Source organism: Xyrauchen texanus, chromosome 37 (assembly GCF_025860055.1).
Source record: "Xyrauchen texanus isolate HMW12.3.18 chromosome 37, RBS_HiC_50CHRs, whole genome shotgun sequence".
NCBI classification, from domain to species: Eukaryota; Metazoa; Chordata; class Actinopteri; order Cypriniformes; family Catostomidae; genus Xyrauchen; species Xyrauchen texanus.
Genome location: NC_068312.1, coordinates 28,709,699 through 28,732,848, shown reverse-complemented (window position 1 = coordinate 28,732,848; position 23,150 = coordinate 28,709,699). Strand labels below are relative to the sequence as shown.

At 37.7% G+C, this 23,150-nt stretch overlaps 1 protein-coding gene across 1 annotated transcript in view; it reads left to right on the top strand.

The window, feature by feature from the left end:
* The first annotated feature begins 13,868 nt into the window (after window positions 1-13,868).
* Window positions 13,869-23,150, top strand: part of LOC127631249 (choline transporter-like protein 5-B) — a 44,168-nt gene continuing 34,886 nt past the window's right edge. Inside the window, exon 1 of the mRNA XM_052109322.1 lies at window positions 13,869-14,052. Coding sequence (XP_051965282.1) covers window positions 14,016-14,052 — 37 coding nt within the window. The 5' untranslated portion in view covers window positions 13,869-14,015. The remainder of the gene's footprint in view (window positions 14,053-23,150) is intronic.

Here is a 23,150-nt window from a genome sequence, read left to right as displayed (position 1 = left end):
TGGCTCCACCCCTCAAGCCTCTCACGGCTTCGCCTCTCGAGTCTCTCAGGGGTCCTCCCCCTCTCAAGCCTCTCAGGGCTTCCCGTCTCGAGTCTCTCAGGGCTTCTCCTCTCGAGTCTTTCAGGGCTCCACCCCCTTCCAAGCCTCTCAGGGCTTCGTCTCTCGAGTCTTCCAGGGCTCCTCCTCCTCCCGAGCCTCTCGGGGCTCCGTCTCTTGAGTCTTTCATGGCTCCCCCCTCGAGCCTCTCGAGCCATCCAGGGCCCCACCTCTAGAGCCTTTCATGTCTTCCACGACCTTTTTCCCCGAGCCTCTCACGGCTCTACTCCCAGAGACTCTGTGCCCCTTGGACTGCCCTCAATTTTGTTTGTGTGTTTTGTGGGTTGTCTGTTCAGGGTTTTTTTTGTTTGTTGGGATCGTCCAGCACCACTTCCTCGCAACCGAGCGCGGCCGTCAGGAGCCAGAACATTATGACCACCTGCACTCGTCTCAGTCACCCCTTTATTCGTTTCACCTGCACTCGTCTCATCACCTTTCATTGTTTACACCTGCACCTTCCCCTATAAATACCACAGCACATCCGTTTCACGGGGGTTGGTTATTGTGTTCTAGTTTACCCGCATCTTCGCCCCCCGCTAGTCTCGTCTAGTTTTGTACTCCTCTCGTTTACCCCTTAGCTTGCCAGCCCCCCTTGTTCCCCTGTCTTTTCCTCTCGCTTGTCTTGTTTGTATATTGATTCCCCCGGCTTCGACCTCACGCGCCCCTTTGACTACTCTCTCCCGCATTTGCCCCCTTGTTTATATCTTGATTCCCCGGCTTTTGACCTAACGCTCACCCTGACCATTCTTTGCTGGATTTGCCCTTGTTTTGTACTGTTGCCTGCTTTTATTTAATAAAGCAGTTTTTCCCCGACATTGTGACTGTCTCAACTTGTGTTCGCTACAAGAGGAGAGAGTTGCAACATTTGCCATAAGGGAATGCTGAAACCCGAAAAATCTGTTGTTTATTTACAGTGAAGAATCTGTTGCACGCGCAGCCAAATCCGATTGAGTTGTAAACAATGTCACGAACTTCCCAAATGACAAAATCACGCATTAATATGTAATAATCCTATGATTTATATTTTTAATTTATTTTTCCTATTGTCTCAATTTCTTTTCAAATTATAAGAAAAAAAGAGAAACCCCTATGAAACTGATCTCCTGAATCAGCCTTTCAAATTGATTGTCAAAAAGAAATCACAATTTCCTAAATTATTTTTAAGTTAATTTTATGATTTGTTTTGTTTTTTTATTTGCCCTTTTACTGTGTATAATTATCAATAATATATATATTTTCCACATTTATTTTAATATTGTTTTGCATCTCCATTCAGATTCAAACCCTGTAATTGTCTTTCATTTGTAATCATGTGGAAAGCCCAATGATAGTTTTATATGTTTATGCAGACTCTTCTTAGAAAGAAGAGTCGGATGTGTTTTTTATTTTTATTTTATTTGGTTTTGGCTAAACGTCAGTATACATTGTTTTAACCTTTTGTCATGGATATCAAATTTTACCTTTTTTACATGACATATTGTCACTTTATTTGTCTATTGTGTCCTTTAAAATAAGGTAAACCCTATAAACCTTGTATTTAATAAATTAAAATAAGAATGATTTCTTGATTAAATATTTTGTATACTGTATGTTTATCCCCTATAGGATATGTGTAAAACCAAAAATTATTTTAAGTTGTAATGTCACCCATGAATAGACAAGCAATGTTTTAAGAGAGAGAGAGAGAGAGAGAGAGAGAGAGAGAGATTTTAATAGAATAGGATAGTTGTTCCTTAGAACAGTGAAATATGTGCTAAGAGAAAAAAACACACTAGGTGGCAGAACTGACTATTATAAAATTAAATGGTAGTGTTTATTATGTGTGGATTGTGTGAAATGGTAACTTTTCTACAGCATCACGTTAATCTAGTTCATCTACCTGAGCATATCTTATAGCACTGGTTTACTCTCATCTCCAGGCAAGTATATTTGTAATTCAGCAGGATTAAAAAAAAATAAAACATTTAAACATAAGGGTCTGACCCAGGCCAGCTAGAGCATCACTCACAAGTTTCTTTCATTCCAGCCTCCTGCCTGACACAGCAAGGTCATCCGTAATCACTGTGTTGCCTTGGGTGGCTGATTACAGGAGCAGCCAGCAGAGCTAAATCAAAGGCCAGCCTCATTTACAGCCTCCTGTGTCCGTAAAGCCCTCCAATTTCCCTAGACTACCTGTGGGACAGTCGTTGTTTTGCCAAGCATATTCGCCGGTCACTGTAAATAAGCAGAACTCAACGTGTGATATCCCGTCAGACCAGAGCAGCTCCCTTAAACCTGAATGTCACACAATTAACATTCCACACTGGCCCCAACCTCCAGCAATAAAGGTAAAATTAACATTGTTGCAGGCAGCAAGTCAGTATGCTCTCACACATCCTTTATAAAGGGAATTGAAGAAAGAGCTGAGCAGAATTCTCTCAGTCTAAAGGTCATGTTGTCATGAACAGAGTTGGCCTGTTTTGGTCAAATGTTGTGAGGAGAGCAGGAAAGACCACTGGGATTAATGTGAGGGTATGATTGAAAATATGTGCTTTATACTAGAATGCGAAGAAGATACGAAATGTGTTTGTTTGTAAAATAAATCATGTCTTGTGTTGGCTGTTTGTTGTTTGGGAGATTCAAATAAATTATTGATGTTACATTGGCTGAGTTGGTTCATGATAGTGTATTGTTTCTAGGTATCATCCTTTAACAGAGGAAAAGAGCAGGCCTTCTGGGATCTTTTAAACACTAGTTTGGTTCACCCAAAAATGAAAAATCTTCATGTGTATAACTTTCTCTCTTCTACAGTACTCAAATGAAGATTCTTAGAAGAATATCTTAGCTCATTAGGTCCATACAATGCAAGTGAATGGTGGCCAGAAATTTGAATCTCCAAAAATCACATAAAGGCAGCAAAAAAGTAATCCATAAGTCTCCAGTGGTAAAATCCATGTCTTCTGAAGTAATATGATAGGTGTGGGTGAGAAACAGATACATATTTAAGTCCTTTTTTAATTCTTCACCTTTGATCAGCCCAGACCAGTAGATGACAATATGCACAAATAATGTGAATCGCCAAAAAACTAAAGAAGAATGTGGAAGTGAAAGTGGATATTTATATTAAAAAACGACTGAAATATTTATCTGTTTTTCACCCACAACTAACATTTTGCTTCAGAAGATATGGATTTAACCACTGGAGTTTTTTCGATTACTTTTATGCTGACACTTTATTTTTGGAGACTCAAAGTTCTGGCCACCATTCACTTGCATTGTATGGACCAACAGAGCTGAGATATATAAAAAAAAAACATTCTTCAGTAGAGTTCTTCAGAGGAAAGGAAGACATACACATCTGGAATGGCATGAGGGTGAGTAAATGATGAGAGGGTTGGGGTGGACTATCCCTTTAAGAACCACAGAGCTTAAAAAGCTTCCTATGGCATAATAGGAATTAAAAAAGGGGCAATACGGCCTTATACTTTTGGAATTTTAAAAAGTTATTTTATGGAATTATAGGAACCTTAAAAGGTTATTGTATGACATCTTAGGATTTAGGATTTACCTTTTTTAAAATATAAAAAGGTTCTCTTATGGCTTAATAGAAACACTAAAGGGATATTTTATGGCATGATATGAATTTTAAAAGGCTGTCCTATTGCATCATAGGAACTTTAAAATGTTTTCATAACAGGGAAGAGGCCTCTAATAGTAGAAATGCTGTATCTGGCATATTTACACAAATCTGACATTGTTGAAGAGTTTCAATTTAGCACAGCAGGTCACCACATTGTCAAACCACTTATTCTTATAAGGCTAATATAATTTCTGTCTTTAATATTTCATTCAAAATCAGTGTAATTAATTTAATTAATTATTAATTCAAAGCAATAATGGTTTAATGGTCACAAAACGTACTCTACTCTAGGAGGACACCAGGTTTGAATTTTAGTTCAAAGGAGCACTTCAGTTTTTGCATGTGAAATATTCATCAAAGAAATATATATATATGTGTGTGTGTGTGTGTGTGTGTGTGTGTGTGTGTGTGTGTGTGTGTGTTCCTTATCTCTAGATTATTAATTTAGATCAACATTAATGGCAATAAAAAAACATGGATAAATGAGCATTGCTGAAAAGCAACTTTGTTGATTAGACTCTCTGACTGGAGGCCTATTATGTAAAGGTTGTTTTTGCTCATGAAGCTGACCTGTGATTGGCTGGATGGTCACTCAATCAGCCTAAAGTAACAAAACATAAAGAATACTGAATACAAATCCACCATTTGGACTCGGTATGGGTTTAGCTTGGGGGACAAATATCACCTTTAAAAAGAGTGTAGGGTACATGGCTGCTACGCCCTTGGATAGGTCTATACTGTACATGTTAATGTTAATGTGAAATTCCACCATTGTTTCAGTTACTACAAAGGAGCAGAGAAACTGGGGAAATCCCAGATTTAGGTTATTATTGAACACTGAATGTTATACAGCCGCTTCAAACATTTAACCACAAAAACTTGTTTTAAATTTTCCTCCTAAGAAGATCAATTGAAAGAAATTCTGGTTAAAAAACAGCATAAGCTGGATAAGAAATTTGCACTTTCAGTATACACAGATAATAAGCCAGCATCTAGGGCTGCCTCATCAATTTATTATAGTGCATTAATTGACTGGGACAACTGGGCTACAATATATCCAATTCAAATTAATTTTCATTTGTTCTGCTTTGAGATTTCACCTCACAAAACATCACCTGTTATTTATGGGGTCACACAGGATTCAGGATTTGTGCTCTCTCTCTCTCTCTCTCTCTCTCTCTCTCTCTCTCTCTCTCTCTCTCTCTCTCTCTCTCTCTCTCTTAAAACTAAAGAAATAACAACAGAAAATGATATTCCAATTACTGTGTACTCAATAAATGGGCTTGTATGAACACATGCAATCCTCTAATGCTGATTTAAAATCATTTTCAAATTCATACTCTAATAAATATTTTACATATTACACATTACTAAAGATGAACCAGTTTTAGATATAGACTTGTGTTCTAAGATTGACAACACAGCTCTAAGGTCTGACAGTGTTCAGATCAGTAATAAAAGTCCACCATGACAAATAACAAAATACCTCCATTATTTATGTAATATAAAAGTACATTTTCAGTCTATTACCTGAATTGAGAATATGATATCCCATATGTAAATCTGAATGGATCTTCATTCCATATCATTGAGGCCATTGACATTAAATTAATGGATTAAGAGGGATGGCCAGGTGCCTTGAGAACGAGAGGTTGGTTATGTGAGCGGACTCCAGCATAGGTAGCACAGCCTATCCCCAAAAGCAACTCACATAGTCTCTACAGCTTTCACTTTCAAGATTTCTAACTGCCCTGAAAACTTTGATTATGTGACAATGAAACATGTGAATATGATTTATGATCTATGGATGTATTGCTGTGTTTTTCAGCATGTTTGATGCTTTTTACAAATATTTTTTACCTATAGATCTGTCTGAGTACACATGATGATTTATATACCTGTATATAATCTTGTCTGTCTGCGAAAATAAATTAATGAAGCAAAAAAAAGTTAATGATTTGGAGCACATGGAGCACCTGAACAAAATCTTTTAATTTCCTTCATTGAGTGTAGGTGAAAATTAGAAAAGGGTAAAGGCATCAGGGGATTGATTCACTGTTTGTTGTCATTGGAGACAGAATTAGATTTTGCATGCCCTCCTTTTGAGGCTGGGATTTATTCGGATCTGTGTATTGGACTGTGGTGACTTGAATATTTGTGATGTGTGCGGCATAACATTTAAGCTTATTTAATTTACTAGACTTTCTCCTCTGATGAGGTCACAACCGTTGCTCTTCCAGTGGACAGACAGATAGATTTTCAGAGTGATTGCAATGTATTAAGCATCTGAGTCAATCAAATGATCCATCTTTCTGCATAATTCTTTCTCTCATATTTCTTTCTCTTCTCTCACCACATTTAAAATGCAGCACTAGGTGTCTCAGGAATTTCTTTATTTAATCATTATAAAACCTAAAAGACCTTTATTGAAAATGTGAGAACTATGAAAACACTAGATATAGAGATTGCAAAAGACTTGGAGAAAATACCATTATCATCTATCCATCCATCCATCCATCCATCCATCCAAACCTTGATGCTTTGGGCTACACCACCCTAGAAACATTCGGCAATGTCTCCACCAATATCTGTGCACAAACTATTTTAAGATCCTGAAGCAGGTGGAGCCAAGCATGACCCTAAAATTGTTTGGCCTTTTGCATGGCACCTTGAACAGATGAGCTGTCTCTTTGTGAGGTAGCGGTGATCGGACAGAGAAGCAAGGGACGCAATTTGTGAATGTTAATGTATTCATAGCAGGTGCATCAAAAAGGCACTCACCCGAAGTCTCACAACTAGAGCAACCCTAAGTGTGTTTATCTAAGTGTACCTCAGAATAAACATAGCCAGCATACCATGAAATGGAGCAGGTGTTTGTCCTGCCTAAAAAAATGTATCAAATGGTGTGAAGCCAAGCGTGGACTGTTTTTGATTTATGCAAACCATGTGTTGGGCAGCCCAAAGCTTCTGAAAAACATGTGTTGCTCAAATTTCATTCAGGCTCTCAGTTCAAATTAGGCACACAAATTGAATACAAGAGATATTTAGATATTCCAGATGGCTTATTAAAAGATTACTATATGAGAAAACTGATTATGAAATTAGAGCAGCTATTTATCTGACTTACACGCCAACTGTAAGTGTATCTTCTGTTGTTCAAAAATGCTCATAGCTTTAGAATAAAGGGATAGTTCACCCAAAAATGAAAATTCTGTCTCACTCTGTTCTGTTCTCACCCTCATGATGTTCCAAACCCTTTGACTTACTTTCTTGTATATTAAGAAATAATTGTTTCAGTCACCATTCACTTTCATTGTCTCCTTTTTCCATACAATGAAATTGGATGGTGACTGAGGTTGTCATTTCCTGAACATTTCCTTTTCACAAGTTCGCTGGTACATATAGTCCTGGAGCATATTAAGGTAAACGTTTTTGGTGTATTGTCCATAGCTGAAGGGTTTGAACTCAGGATCGGGCTTGAGCTCTGAGATTCATTTTTGGGTGAAATAGAAGTAGTAATAATAGTAATGGCAGAGTGCGGGCAGTTAAAGGAAGGTTTTTGTTTTGAGTGTATATTTGAGTCTAATTGCTTTATCTATTTCAATATTAAAAGCTGATAGAACAACAAGCTGTTTAACAACAAAACTATCAAAAAGATCTAACTAGTAAAGAGGTTTTGGCATCATGCACCAAAATAACCAAATCTTGCATTTGCATGGGTGTCTGTCTGCAGTATTACTTTGTTAGGACAGTTAGTGTCACAGCAGGTCAAGTAAGACTCAAACAGAGGAACAGTTTAACAGTATATTGAACACAAACAGTGAAGAAACAGGTAATCACACAAAAAACAATCAGAAGAACAGAGCAGAGCAGAGCAGCAGAAGTTGAAAACTGAGACTGAGGGGAATCCTACTGCAGGTGGAGATTGACAATAAAGGACGAAGAAGGATAATGGCTGATGGAGAGAATGAAGCAGATGCAGGGATGATGTATGCTGAACACAGCGATCCAGAGCAGGTAAGGGACAGCAGCGGGTGGAATGATAGAAAACTGGGAACTGGTGAGCACTGGGAGTAATGAGGAAAAATTATGTGGGAGAGACACTGAACAAACAAGATTAAAAGATAGAAAAAAACAAACAGACTGACAGAGGCTGACTGCATGGAGAATGCACAATGCAATCTGGCACAAGACAGCAAACCACCGGACTCTATACCTTGGATATGATAAAGGGGCCAACAAACTTAGGAAATAGTTTGTGGGTTGAGGTCTGGAGCGGTAGTTTATTGGTGGAATGCCAGACCTTCTGGCCAACGATGTGAACCGGTGGGGCTGAACAGTGCAAATCAACGTAACAAAGCATCCGTTCTAGCTCTTGATTGGCCCGCCGGTCTGGCCATTAGTCTGAGGATGGAATCCAGAAGAGAGACTAAAGGAGGCCGCTAACTGCCGACAAAACTCTTTCCAGAAATGGGAATCTGCGGGCTCCTGTCGGAAACCACGTCCAACAAGAGGCCATGGGTGTGGAAGACATGGTCCACGATGGTGATGAGGAAGGGTGGATAAGCCCCTCTGCCAGAGACTCTTTGATGGTCTTATTCATGTCCTCTCGCTCAGACAGTTAAAACAGTTGACCTCAATTGTCCCTGTAATATGTGCACTGTAAGTCGCTTTGGATAAAAGCATCTGCCAAATGCATAAATGTAACCATGGTGAGTTTGTCAAAGGGTAGTAGGATACACCTGGACACAGCAGGAGGACTATATTGTGTACTGTAGTGTAGTATATAGATATTTTTTTAATGGTATCTGATCTTTTCTGTTTTTATTTTATGTTGTTTAATTAAATACATTTATTAAATGTATTTAATTATTTACATTAAATGTATCTAACCCATAATTTTAGATAAAAATTATCTAAATTGATTGGACAAATTGAAAATGAAGTGGAAATAAAAACTAAATAAAATTTTTAAATAATAATAACTCTGGTTGTAATGAATAACACATCTTTCACTTTCTTTAGTGTATGTTTGAGTGGAGGGGGAAAAAATCAACAAATAACTGAAATGTCTACAGAACGCAATAAGAAGTGTGTTGAAGGACAGTTTTATCTTGTTGTAGAAATGTTAATACTCATTGGTCAGTAATAGTCATTGCAAAGGAATGCCACATGGTCTTCTCATCTGGAGAGGGAGAGGAGGATGAAAAATGTATGTCTGAACCGAGACAGTATTTACGACTGAAAAGCAGAACCGAGACACTTCCGGAAAGGCTGAGTGGGGTCCTCTGCCCTCTTCTGGCCAGAGGTCATGTAGTACAGGGGGGGTATGTTTGGGCTAGTTAGTAGTAAATCAGGGCTAGTAGCCTAGTCCCTGTATCTAAGGAATGTAGGGGGGGAAGATCTGCTTCTGTTAGAGACCTTGGGGAAAGAGGTATAAAAACAGCTCAGCCCTTCCTGATAACGTCTCACTCATGTCACAGTGTAATTCCTGTGTAATGACTGGGTCCTTCTTGCAAGAATAAATTATACACTCAGCCCCTTTTGGACTCGAACCCAACACTAATTTACAGGCCCAAATTGTGCCAAGAAAACATTCCCCACATCATTACATCACTGCCACCAGTATGGATTGTTGACACAAGGCAGGATGTGTCCATGGATTTATGTTGTTGGTGCCAAATTCTGACCGTGTCATCTGTGTGCCTCAGCATAAATAAAAATGTATCACACCAGAATACGTTTTTCCAGTCTTCAGCTGTCCAGTTGTGCTGAGCCTGTGCCCACTGCAGCCTCAGCTTTCTGTTCTTGGCTGACAGAAGTGAAACCTGACGTGGTCTTCTGCTGCTGTAGCCCATCTGCCTCAAGGTTTGATGTGTTGTGCATTATGATATGCTATTCTGCTTACCACAATTGAACAGAGGGGTTATCTGTCAGCTCGAGCCATTCTCCGTTGACCTCTCTCGTCAACAAGGCATTTTCGTCTGCAGAACTGCCGCTCACTGAATATAATTTTTTTTGGCACCATTCTGCTTGAACTGAGACTGTTGTGCATGAAAATCCCAGGAGATCAGAAGTATTATATTTATTCAAAACCTAATGAGATTTCACAATTCTCCAAATTAGCAGAGTGTATCAATGAAATAAAAGATTGGATGTCCAGAAATTTCCATCTACTCAATTCTGATAAAACAGAGGTACTAATTATTGGACCAAAAATCTATAAAAAATAAGCAGCTAAAATATAATTTGTCTCTTGATGGATGTACTGTTACATCATCTTCAACAGCGAAGAACGTTGGTGTTATTTTTTATACCAATCTGTCCTTTGAAAATCAAATTACCAATGTCTGTAGAACAGCATTCTTCCACCTAAGAAATATTGCTAAATTAAGGCACATGCTCTCTGTTGCTGATGCTGAAAAAATTATTCATGTGGTCATGACCTCAAGACTAGATTGTAATGCATTACTGGGAGGTTGTCCAGCAAGATCAATAAATAAACTTCAATTGGTTCAAAATGCAGCAGTACAGAGTGCTAACGAGAACCAAGAAATATGATCATATTAGCCCCATTTTATCATTGATACATTGGCTAACTGTTAAATTTCGTATTAATTAACAAATTATGTTAACTACATACAAAGCTTTGAAGGGTCTAGCTCTGTAGTATTCAAGTGACCTTCTACCACACTATATTCCATCATGTTCACTACGATCGCAAAATTCTGGCCTGTTAATAGTTCCTAGAATATCAAAGTCCACAAAAGGTGGTAGATCCTTTTCATATGGAATATTAAACTATGGAATAGTCTCCCTAACACTGTTCGAGATGCAGACACACTCCCTCAGTTTAAGTCTAGACTAAAGACTCATCTATTTAGCCAGGCATACACCTAATTTATCCTCCAACCCACAATTAGGCTGCTTTAGATTAGTCTGCCGGAACCAGAAACATTGATCATGATCTATAACTCTGCAATAAATTTAAATGCATCTATGCTTATATTATTTAATTTGTTTCCCTGTCTCAACCTCGGGACTCCTATCCTGAGGTCACTAGAACCGGCTGTATCCAACTCCATTCCTGCTTCATGTTGGACTCCACTGCCAAGTGTCGCTGTGTGATGATGATTAAATGCAGCCGGTGCCAGACAAACATCAGTTCAGTCTATTATGATGGACTTCAGAGGATGAACTGATGCCAACTCCAACCATAAGACATGGGATATTTCATATGCCATTGTCTTCACCTTGGACTTAGTATGGACCACACCGAACCTCACCGAAATTACCGGCTAAGTTGAACTGCGATGCACCTCACTGATCTCTGCCTGCATCACCTTGGCCTATTGATGGACTAAGCTCTTGAAGTTGAATACATAGACTATCAATTGCCAACAAAAGCCTTCATCAGCCAATTAACAAGGACAATTGCATCTACCGGTATGTGAATTTCTGCAGTTAATCCAGGATGGACTTCAAAGATATTCATTAATCTTACAGTTCAAATGAAATCTATGTTGAAACACTGTCCCTTAACACTTACTTAGTTTAATACCATAAACCATGACTTGCACTATACATAAGTAATAATATCATTATATTCATGATGTTAGCCAGAGGGGAACTGGCCCCCACAGTGAGCCTGGTTTCTCCCAAGGTTATTTTTCTCCCATTAGCCAACATCTTATGGAGTTTTGTGTTCCTTGCCACAGTCGCCTTCTAGTTGCTCACTGGGGTTATTAATACAATTATTATTTAATTACTTAAATAATTTTTATATGGGAATAGAAGGTGACTTAATTAGCAAGAATGTTACCTCTTCCTTGTGATTAACGGAGATGATCAGTGTGAGAAGAGTGGTGGCGTGGCTGACGAAGGCCAATGGTGTGCCACTAAGAGTACTGGTAGCAATGGGTTCTTCTAATATGATAGTAGGTAATTTTCATCAAGTCGCTCTTTCCCACTGTGCTAGTTCGTTCCACTCACAGGATGCGGGAGAGTTCGGAACTCGATGCCGTAATCCGAGACAAGTGGACAATTGGGAAGTGGAAGAGTTCTTCTTGATGGCGACCAAGTAACACACCTTGTTGAGAGATCATGCCTGGATCGTCCATGTTGGCCGGATTGTTGTCACATTTCTGTTGGAAGGACCCAAATGAGGATAAAATGAACAACACTCAGAGAAGATAACACAGTCAGTAATCCAACACAGGCTGCAGTGGAAGACAGGAGATGTGATGATATCGCTGAGGCACCCGGGTGGTGAGAAGAGCGGCTAAGTCCACAAGATGTGTATATTGATACAGTGAGTGCATAATGTCCACAAGAACCGGACCTGCCATATCTGACCACATATTTCCACATTTCCACATAGAAAACCACATATTTCCTCTGGGCAATGTCAGAATATTCTGAAATTGAAACTTACAGTATATCTAAAGATTAGAAAACGTTATACTCTTTTATAAAACTCTGGTCCTGTGTATTAGAATTCTTACCTGTCAGGGCCCATTGAACACAAGTGACAAAATGCAGTTTACAAAAATATAATTTTAGGGAAAGAGAGAGACAATATCCATTAAAGTTCCTTGTTAGTGAATTATTGTGCAGACTTTCAGGACCAGAAGTCGTTTCCAAAGCACTTCAGTACTGCACCCTCATTGTAAAGAATTGCATGATTATGGCCAATTAGACCAATTAATGTGGAATTATTAGCATTTTTTATTGTGTCTGTTCTGATCATTTATCTGAAATTGTCCAGGCTTTGCATTTAAAATCCAATTCTGAATTGCTAAAACCATTGAGATATAGTTAGAATACAGATATAACACATGCTATACGATTATTTTTTGTCATATTAACTACATTTATGTAGAAAAGTTAAATGTATGAAATGTATGTAGTAGTAGATGGAGCTACACTTAAATATGTTGGGTTCCACAGAGGAAAAGAAGATCTACAGTATGTAAACACCAATTTGTACTTGGCATCAACAACTACAAATGACTGCCATCAGGTGGTGACTTGCAAACACTGGCATAGAAATTCACACAACATCCTGTTCGTTTGCACAGCTCTTGGTTTATTCATTTTTCAGTTTTATATATATTTTTTTTAAAGGAATTTGAAATTGATACATTAAAATTGTATTATGAAAGTGTGATTATAATCAATTAATTATTAATTTGTGTTTTTCTTTATAAGTTTGGGATCACCAGTAAATTTAGTGGTCCTAGTAATAAAAATAGTGAGAGCATATTTCCAAGGATACTGTTTAACAATGCAACCGGCCCTTGCAAAAAGAAAAAAAAGTACCATGGTACAGTAATAGACCTCATTAACACCAGGTATTATGATGCGTTTTGGGTCATCCTGCCACAAGTGGTCAGCCCTAAATACAGGTCTAAACGGGGTCTAAAACGTCTAAAATATGTTCAGATGGTAATACATGGTACTTTAACGTAATTAAAAAAAATACTAAGAAAGATGTCAAAAAATAGAGTACTACTAAGGTATGTCCAAACAAACCACGGTACTGTTTATGCTAGTGGGAATTACAGCTTAAATTACCTCATCATATATTGAAAATGTCAACACAAAACACTGCTGATCGTTCAATGTAATGCAAAGCAACTTACATGTAACTAGTCACAATACTGCCAAATGCTTAACTACTTTCCCCAAATCATTAAACCCACAATGGAAAGTTGGTTAAAAAAAAAAACTTCAAAATTAAAGTACATCTGTTTAATTCTATATACTTCAACAGTTATTTTTTTGGTTGCCAACCGTTGTGGTTTCCACAAAGCCATGTTGCACAAAAACAAACAAAATAATAACACACAGACTAACCCCTTATTGTGTGATACTATCTCAAGTAGCACAAAGGAATTTTAAAACATAGCCACTCTGGCTTCAGCTGATTTCCTTTACTAATGTGTTCACTGAAGTGTTTTTCCTGTGCCTGACTGCGAGGCTTCTATTTTTTCCCCACCGTTATTTCGACATATCCCGCCTTATACGGCCGGATTGGCTAGTAGGAAGTTTTGAAAGACAGCGATTGGATAGTCGAGGCGTCGTTCACATATTCGACCGCCTCTCTGTGCGTTGTTTCTCACACTGCTGATGGCGCTGTAAACACTGTGGCGCTCCGCTGCGTGGCCCAGCAGCAAGTCACAGGTTCGCGTTATATACTACTGTATGTGGACGAGCCAGAGAGACACTACTCACGTTTACAGCTTCATATGCAATCACACAAACAAAAGACACGCGAGGACCGCTCGTCGGGGGAGCAATGGCAAGGAAAAGTGCGATTCCATCTTCATACTATGGTAAGCAGTTTGTGAATCTCATTGCGTTAATTTAAATGAAGTTGTTGCAGTAAGACAATTGACAAAGGGAAATTACATAGTGGTGTTTGCACCAAAATCGTTATTTTAAAACGATCCCTTTCTGTAAATAAATGTTGGCTGTAATCTCGCGCATTTATTATTATTATTATTTAAACATATCAGCTGGTGGTATGGTAGAACAATAGCTCCACTGATGTGTTTTCATCCAATATCTATTTGTTACTTTCTTAACTAAAACTAGATTAATTGAAAGGACAGTATAGTGTGATTTTCGAATTCGAGAATGCAATGATTTCTTATTGACACGACATATAAGTTAACTGGCAGACGTCAAAAAGAGAAAGAATGCCATAAATGTATATATATATATATATATATATATATATATATATATATATATATATATATATATATATATAAACCTTACACAGAAATGGTTAAACAGAACTGGACATCATTTAGAATAATGGTTTACCCCACCTATTTCAGTGTTTTAACAAAGCTCTTCAGTAAGACATTAGTAAGTCTTGAATAGAACATTTTTGAACATCGACAACATAGCCAGTCTGGAGTAGAATAATGACAACATTTTAGAACATTGAGATAATAATTAGTCTGGAGAAGATTGTTTAGAAAATGACAGAACATTGAGATAGTCAGTCTGGAATAGAACTTTGAGAACATTTTAGAATATTAAGAAAATACTCAGTCTGGAATATAATCTTGAGAACATTTTAGAACACTGAAAATGTCATCAGTCTAGAACAGAATCTTGAGAACATCTTAGAACACCTAGAAAACAATGTCAGTCTAGAATAGAATCTTGAGAAATGTAAAACATTTATAATGCAATCAGTCTGGAATAGAATGTTGAGAACATTTTAGAACATTGAGAATATAGTCAGTCTGGAATAGAATCTTAAGTATGCTTTAGAACATCGAGATTAAAATCAGTCTGTGATAGGATCTTGAGAACATTTTAGAACATTGAGAACGCAATCATTCATGAATAGAATGTTGTGAACATTTGAGATAATTGAGAAAATAGTCAGTCTGGAATAGAATGTTGAGAAAATTTTAGAACATTAATAATATAGTCGGTCTGGTATAGAATGTTTGTAACATTTTAGAACAATGAGTTCTAAATGAACCCCTGTGGTTCTCAAAGGCCACCTAGCCATTTAACACTACTGCACTAAATACTTTTCAGAGTCAGTCTGTCTAATTATGACACATATAATCACGGCAAAAAGATGCATCTGGTACGCCTACGCACCCAAAACCATTCACTTTTGAAAATAGACTTGGAGTTATTATCATCTTCTATTCTGAATCTGAAACTCTTTTTGCAACCTTGATGTTTCACCATGGCAGAGCTATTCGAGTGTCAGTGAACAAAGTTGTCTTTGTCACGTAAATAGTGCAGGGAGCAGCTGTTTCTCTATTTCGCTCGGGCAGGGTCATGCTCTTTGGCCTTTGCCTTTTGTATTGTTAGGTTCCCACGAGCTACCTGTCAATCACAACTATTGTCAGATAGAGCTGAAGGAAGCATATAGTACACTGTAAAAAAAAGAAATCAGTAAAATTTACGGTACATTTTATTATGGTAAGAATTACTGTGAAAAATATGGTAACCATGTTTCATGCTTTGCGGGATGTAATTTTGGTTCTTATATTTAACGATGTATTACCGTTTATTTTATTAAATGATAAACTTGATACATTAACCTCCTGAAACTGCTTTTCACTTTATAATGTATTGTTTATCATCGTATTAATTACTGAAGGGCACATGATGACATGAAGTTTGTCAATAATGGCCCCTCCAGGAGCAATAACCAGTGCTCAGTGTCACTCAGACAAACACAAACACCATCAGGGTAACATGTGAAATTAAAATAATGTAATAAGCATGAACTAAACTACATCAAATATAACACAGAACACCCCAAAGTACATAACAGATATAAAAAATATGAAGAAACATAACTATTACCATAAAATATAATTAAATGTAATGGGTCACCCAGGGAATTCTGGGAGTGCCTGATTATAGTTTTTTACTGTAATTTTAACAATAAATTACCATTAAATTACATGTATTTTCTTTTTAAATATATCATAACTTTTTTCTGTCTATTTCAAGGTAACTTACTTGTTAACCAATTAAAGTTTTTTTTTTTGCTATTCAGCAGCTTCAATAAAATAGGCAACACACTTTCAGGGTTTTTTTCAGCTTTTTACAGTACTGTCTGAAGCACAGGTCCAGCAAAACATTGTACCCTTATTGGGGATCTGGGGACATGAACTAACACGTGTTTCCCAGGAAAAACTTTTTGCAAAAACGGCACTAAAGCATTTAATTCTGGTGACTTTAGGGGCAGCATTTGTACCTTTTCACAGGTATATATCTTGCGAACAATTAATGTAACTACAGGCTACAAAGCATCGCTAAAAGACTTATTCATACAGCACATCCAGTACTGGTTAAAATTTCTCAAAATGAGCTACCTTTCATAAAAAAAAATAAAATAGCCTGCTGTGGCTGGACCATGATATTAAGATGCGGTGTATTGATTTGCACCATGGCATTTACATAGTACTCCAATGTACATGTAAAAGAACATGCAATGATGCTTTTTGCAATGATACGCCAGTGAACCACCATATGAAAGTCTATGGGACCGCTGCGTTATGCTTTTTTTGCTAACTTTGTAGGCTCACCTTGAAAGAAGGGCTCTGGTTGTCACAAAGCAGGGTCCAGGGTTGCTAGTTTACGGGGGCTGTTCCACCATTACTGAGAGATTTGTTGTGAGACATGCAGCTGGAGTGCACTTAATAAAGTTTCAGCCGTTATGTTTACCTCCTCATCTGCCCTGTGTATCATGACAGTAAATATTCCACTTAATTGTTTTCTGTTTTAGCAAAGTCTTTCTAGCAAGTCAGTCCACTGTTGGCCGTCTTTGGAACATTCCCTGGTGACTATTTCCAGTCATGCGAGTGCAGATCCTATTTACAATGGAAGAACACCAAAATCTAAAAAATGGTTGGTCAAGATTACAATCAAAGAGCATATTTTAAATCAGCAGTAAAATCTGATGAAACTGGCTTGTATAGCTAATGTGCATGCACATTCTTGAATTGATTGACAGGCAATGTCTGTATCTAAACGGTGATTGGCTCTTTTACCTGTAAGACAGGTCGTCCTTTCTTCATCCGTTGACTATTGGGCACGCAGAGCTACTTGGTTGGGCGATCCAATTTCTCCCATTCATTTTAATAGAACTGATCTGTCTCTGCTAATTAGTCTCTGATCCTAGTTATTTTATTTCGTTTTTTACGGAGTGAGAAACGCTCCAAACAATACAGTGCATGAGCTGTCTGAACGATTCGGACCATTTTGCTAAACCGTTAGTTCTGATTCTAAACAGCCGACAGAAATACGGGACACTCAACATGATTGATAAAATATTTTCATACAATATTTATACAGAGGCTGTTACAAACATTTTTTGGATGTGCTACGGGGTGCTATGGACTATCTTGGGGAGGCAGAAGCACACGCTAGCCCCTCCTTGGTTAGGTATCATGGCAGAAAAAGTGGGAAAGTTATCCACCTTTTTCCTATGTCATGTGATGCTTAGCGAGAAAGATGGCCGTTACTTCCGTTGTCAAGTAAACACAGCTGTTGCTGCGGCGTACTAATATAGTCAGAAAGACAAAGAAAGTGTAAACAAAACCGGCACGCTGTTTCTCCCAGATGCAGTTGAGATTTAATCTAAGCAATCACGCAACATTTCTAGCAAAATTATTGGTTGTTTAAGTGGAGTACCTGTATTAGTTCAGCTTTAGATGTGTGTACTTGTCATTTTGCCACCCTGCATGTTCAAATCAGACAGACACACTAAGGAAGAGCTGTGAATTTCTCATTGTGGCAGGGCGGAGGTCGTGATCCTACACACCCGGTCCCGTATTAGGCTAATCAAGCCTCCGAGAGGGATAAAGGTCGACTATTTTACATTGTTCTCTCCTCCTCCTTTCCCTTGAACTACGTTACACTCATCCTTGGGTATGTCATCGTTTTTTGAAATTTTCAATGTTTGGCAGGTGATTGACAGATGAGAGGTGGTGCTGTGGCTTTTGACTACCTCTGTATGTGTTATTGTGATACAATCACAAAACATTTTGCACCTCGTTTAGAACTATATTTAGTACTGACCATTTGCGATCAGATCATTCTAAATGCATCTTATTGCCAGCTGTAAACAGGGTCTAAAATGACTATAGCCAGAGCTAGGTAATGCTGTAGAACAACTAAAAGCGGAAGTCACACCCACATTTGTTTCTCCATTTCTTGTTTCCCAAGAAAAAGGTGGTTAGACCTTTATGACATCATGCTTTGTGTTATATTACCCTGGAATTAGTAAAAAAAAATGTGTTACCACAGCTGCGAGGGGGTTTCTTATACAGCTGCTGAGAGAATGACAGCATTTTCTCTCATCTGACAGTCGAAATCACAATCACAATTGTTTTCCTCTTCTGAAAAGTCAGTGAAACGTAATAGAGGATTGTTTTTGTTTGCTGTTGGAACAAATGGTTAAGTAAAAATAATCTTTGCCGTGGTCTCCATTCACTCATTCACAGTTTATCCTGCAATATTTACTTCTGCGCTCCAAAACCTGGATGGTGAAAAAGGTCTAGTGTGCTTTGGGAAGGGGACACCGCACAAAAGGGTGTTCCAAACAAAAAAAGGCTACTTAAGCCCTCCATGGAGGGTCCTTCCACAACGCCGTTAGCAAAGGGTACATGCAAAAGTCACTTTGAGGAAGTAATTTGACCATTTATGGTCATGTGACATGGGGTGGCATGTCCTCGGGATAAGTTTTAAAGCAAGGTTGTCGATCAGAACATACTTGTTCAAACACTTGGGCAAGCGCTATAGCCCTTTTATAACAGATACTTCTCCTCTGCAATTTACATTAGTCCTCGTTTATAAGATAGTAGACAGTCATAAGCAGAGAGATACTCCAAAAACAGGGTACATTTTTTCCTGTAGGCTTGTCTAAACCCTGTGGTTTATTATTATTTATTTATTTATTAAGACCTCTCGTACACCAAATAACTTTTGTCAGGAAACATTCATTCATCTATTTTATATACATTTAAGTACAGATATAGTACTATTATTACTATTCTTAAAACAGCAACAATAAGACATTTTAAATAAGACACAAAAGGCAATGTTTGTAAGAAAATATTACAAAAAGTATATTTATATACAACAACAAATTAACAGTAAATAAGAGATTCCTGTTGTTAATACAGCTACGCTGCATCGTTATGGTAACGTTTCAGGTGAAGATAAAGTGGAAGTGAAGTATGTCTTTCATTACTCCCTTCATCAAGGGTGTTCCAAACGGCCATACATGAGATGTGAGTGCCCTGCTTGCTTCAAAGTTTCCACATCAAGGGGTCAGCTCTTCTGAGGGAGTAGGGCATAGGGATGCTCACTTTTAGGAATTCACCCTGTGTGACTGTAAAAACACAACTGGTCATGTAACTGATTGTGTAGGAGGCTGTGGACAAGCTAAATGAGGGCAGAGCTTGTGCTGACCTATGTTTGGATCAGGGCTTCTTAACTGCAGTCCAGAGAGAGAGATAGAGAGGGGAAAGAGAGATTATGAACGCTGCAAATATTTTAGACCCTGGCCTCATTTTCAGACAACAGTATCTGCCACGCTAACCTTTAAAAAAAAAATGCTGCAATATTATTTTCCTTTCTATCAGATTTTTTTCTCAGAGCCAAAAAAGGTTTTTGAAATGCTAACAAGTTCAGTAAGAGTTCCTTCACCTGGAAAATTCAAATTCGGTCTTCATTTACTCACCCTCAAACCTAACCAGCCTGATCTTATGAAATTTACATGAACATGACAACATTTATGCAATTCAAAATTCACATGCTGTATAACACGTTTGGCTGCATGTTTCCAGTGAAATGTCCAACTGGGGGCGCCAAAAGCGAGTAAAATGGTGTTGTAATCAGACGAGTTTTTAAGGTGAATTTTAGATAGATGTTTTTAAAACATAACTCCATAACATAAAACTTTTGCCTGAACCTTACCAATAGTGTTTTAAAATATAAATGAGACATTTAAAAAAGACATTGGCTAAACCTAACCATTAGTGTTTTAAAATATAAATGAGATGTTAAAAAAGACATCTTTACCTTATCAATGCCTAAACCTAACCATTAGTTTTTTAAAATTCAGAAGCAAAATGCTAAATCACGTTTTCTGAACCAACCACAACATTTCAAGTCCAACACCTTATCAGTTGAGCTACCGCACAAGCTAACCATGTTAGAATAAGTGTATATATATAGGTGTGTCTGTAATACAAGCTTAAAAATATACCCTTTTTCAAAAGATGCATTAGAGTAAAAGTGTCGATATAATAAAATAGCAGGTTCTGAGGAATAGAGAGAAAAATAAGTATTTATATAGGCATAATCATCCATTCAATTCATGATTTGAGTGAAAGTGTATAAAACACACAGTTGTTGTAGCGCCTCTATTGTTCATTTCACCTGGAAACTGCAGGGAATTGTATCTGGAGACACGTATACATTTTTTTGCAAAAATGTAGATGGAGTCACGTTTTCACTATGAGACCAGGTTGCTTTTTTCTTCAAGATAATTTATTTTCACCACAATCACCAAGCAGCTCTTTTTCTTACAGTGAAAGCATACAGTGATGATGGTCTGTCCTGCTCCAAAAAGGATAAAAGAGCATAAAAGTAGCCCATTTGTTTTGTTTGTTATGTTTTAAATTATTTTAAGGCATGCAACAGCGTAATTGAATAAAAATCTTTGCAAATGAATTATGCCGGGGTTTACATCAATGATGCCGAACGTCAATGGTTCTCTTGTGTCATGTTTTTTTGCGTTCATCCGAAATTGGTACTTATCTAACTAGTCTTTAAGGATGCAGTGAAACTCACCATGAAAAAGGGTGAGACACATCCCCTACTATCACTAAAGCCTTTTGCTTGACTTTACATGTATATAGATCATTCAAATGTCTCTGTTTTTCCCAAATGAAGTCCAGTGTTTTCTTGATATTGCTTGTAAAGATGAAAATGACATCATCATGTTATGAATAGTATCACATGCATTAATATGGCCCCATTTAAACCATGATCATCAAGGTCTGGTGTGATTACAGACAGTGCCTCTGTTGGCTGATTGGTAGCCTAAATGATGGTGACAGTGATTTATCAAATGGCTTTGGCTGGCTCAATTACAAGGACAAGAATTTCGGTTGTAGCCTCATTGAGAGACCAGCTTTGCTTTTACCATTAGTTTAGACAAATGGCAAACAATAAGAGGCTTAAATCTAGCCAGGCATAAGTAAAAACTAACCAAAAACAAGTGGTTTGAACATTTAAATACATTGGAACAAAGGTGGTACAAAGAAGCTCTCTTCTTATTACTATGGGTGCCAAACATGTCTTAGTCTTTGAGTTTAACATGAGCTCTCTACTGTGTGCGTGGGATGTTAATAATGAAGGATTAAACACAAACACCATGCTGAGGGATAAATAATGCCTCATAATGGTGTCATCTCCTTTCCCAGCAACCATTGTAAATGGCACAAAAAGTTGAACGAGTTAACCGTTTAACTGTGGACAGAATCAATGGTCCTGTGTGTAAGATTAATTTCACACAGCAACATGGTGGTTGGTTGAAAGGCTGTGGCTGATGTCTTTGTGAAAAGAACAAGCAATTTTTTTTTTTCTCAAACAGAGAACTATCATGCTTTTAAGCAACTCGTGTGCTTGTTTTTTGTGATTGATTTAAATGAGATCCCTTTATTAGAGCCACAGACACTCTGAATAAAGAACACAGGGTCCTGATTTAAAAAGGCTGAACACAGATTAATGGAAGGTAACAGCAAGGTCACGGTAGGTTATAGTGAAGTTTAAATTGGATAATGATTTCATTTTAAATTAGCACCACCACAAACTGGATCTCGCTCACTAACTCTGTGTACGGATGTAGCGTATTTGTGCGTAAGTCCCGTATACATAAACATATATTTATATATACACATGTAAATATACATATATTTATATTTAAAAATGTACACTGTGTTTGTTTTTGAGTTGCCACAGTATGCAATAGGCATGTCTTAAGGTCAATATTAGGTTAAAAATGGCAAAGAAGAAACATCTTTCTCTACAAACTTGTCAGTCAATCATTGTTTTGAGGAATGAAGGCTATACAATGCTTGAAAGTGGCAAAAAAATTAAGATTTCGTACAAAGGTAAGTCTTCAAAGACAAAGGACAACTGGCTCTAACAATGACAGAAAGAGATGTGGAAAGCCAGATGTACAACTAAACAAGACAATAGTACATCAGAGTCTATAGTTTGAGAAATATACGCCTCACATGTCCTCAGCTGACAGCTTCATTGAATTCTACCCGCTCAACGCCAGTTTCATGTACAACAGTAAAGGGAAGACTCAGAGGCGCAGGCCTTATTGGAAGAACTGCAAAGAAAAAGCCACTTTTGAAACAGAAAAACAAACAGAAAAGGTTAGAGTGGGAAAAGAAACACAGACATTGGACAACAGATAATTGGAAAAGAGTGTTATGGATTTTAACCCCATTGAGCTTTTGTGGGATCAGCTAGACTGTAAGGTGCGTGAGAAGTGCCCGACAAGACAGCCATGTCTATGGCAGGTGCTACAGGAAGCGTGGGGTGAAACGTCAGATGGTGAGTATCTGGACAAACTGACAGAAAGAATGGATCTGCAAAGCAGTCATTGCTGGATGTGGAGGATTTTTTGATGAGAACCCTTTGAAGTAGTTTAAGAAGTTCTGAATTTGTTTTTCAAATTGTAATAGTCATTTTCCACATTATCAATGTCCTGACTATACATTGTGATCAGTTGAATGCCACTTTGTTGAATAAAAGTAAAATTAAATGTCCATAAGTGTAAAAACTTTACATTATTCCAATCTTAGGCCGCCTGTGTGTGTGTGTGTGTGTGTGTGTGTGCGTGTGTGCGCGT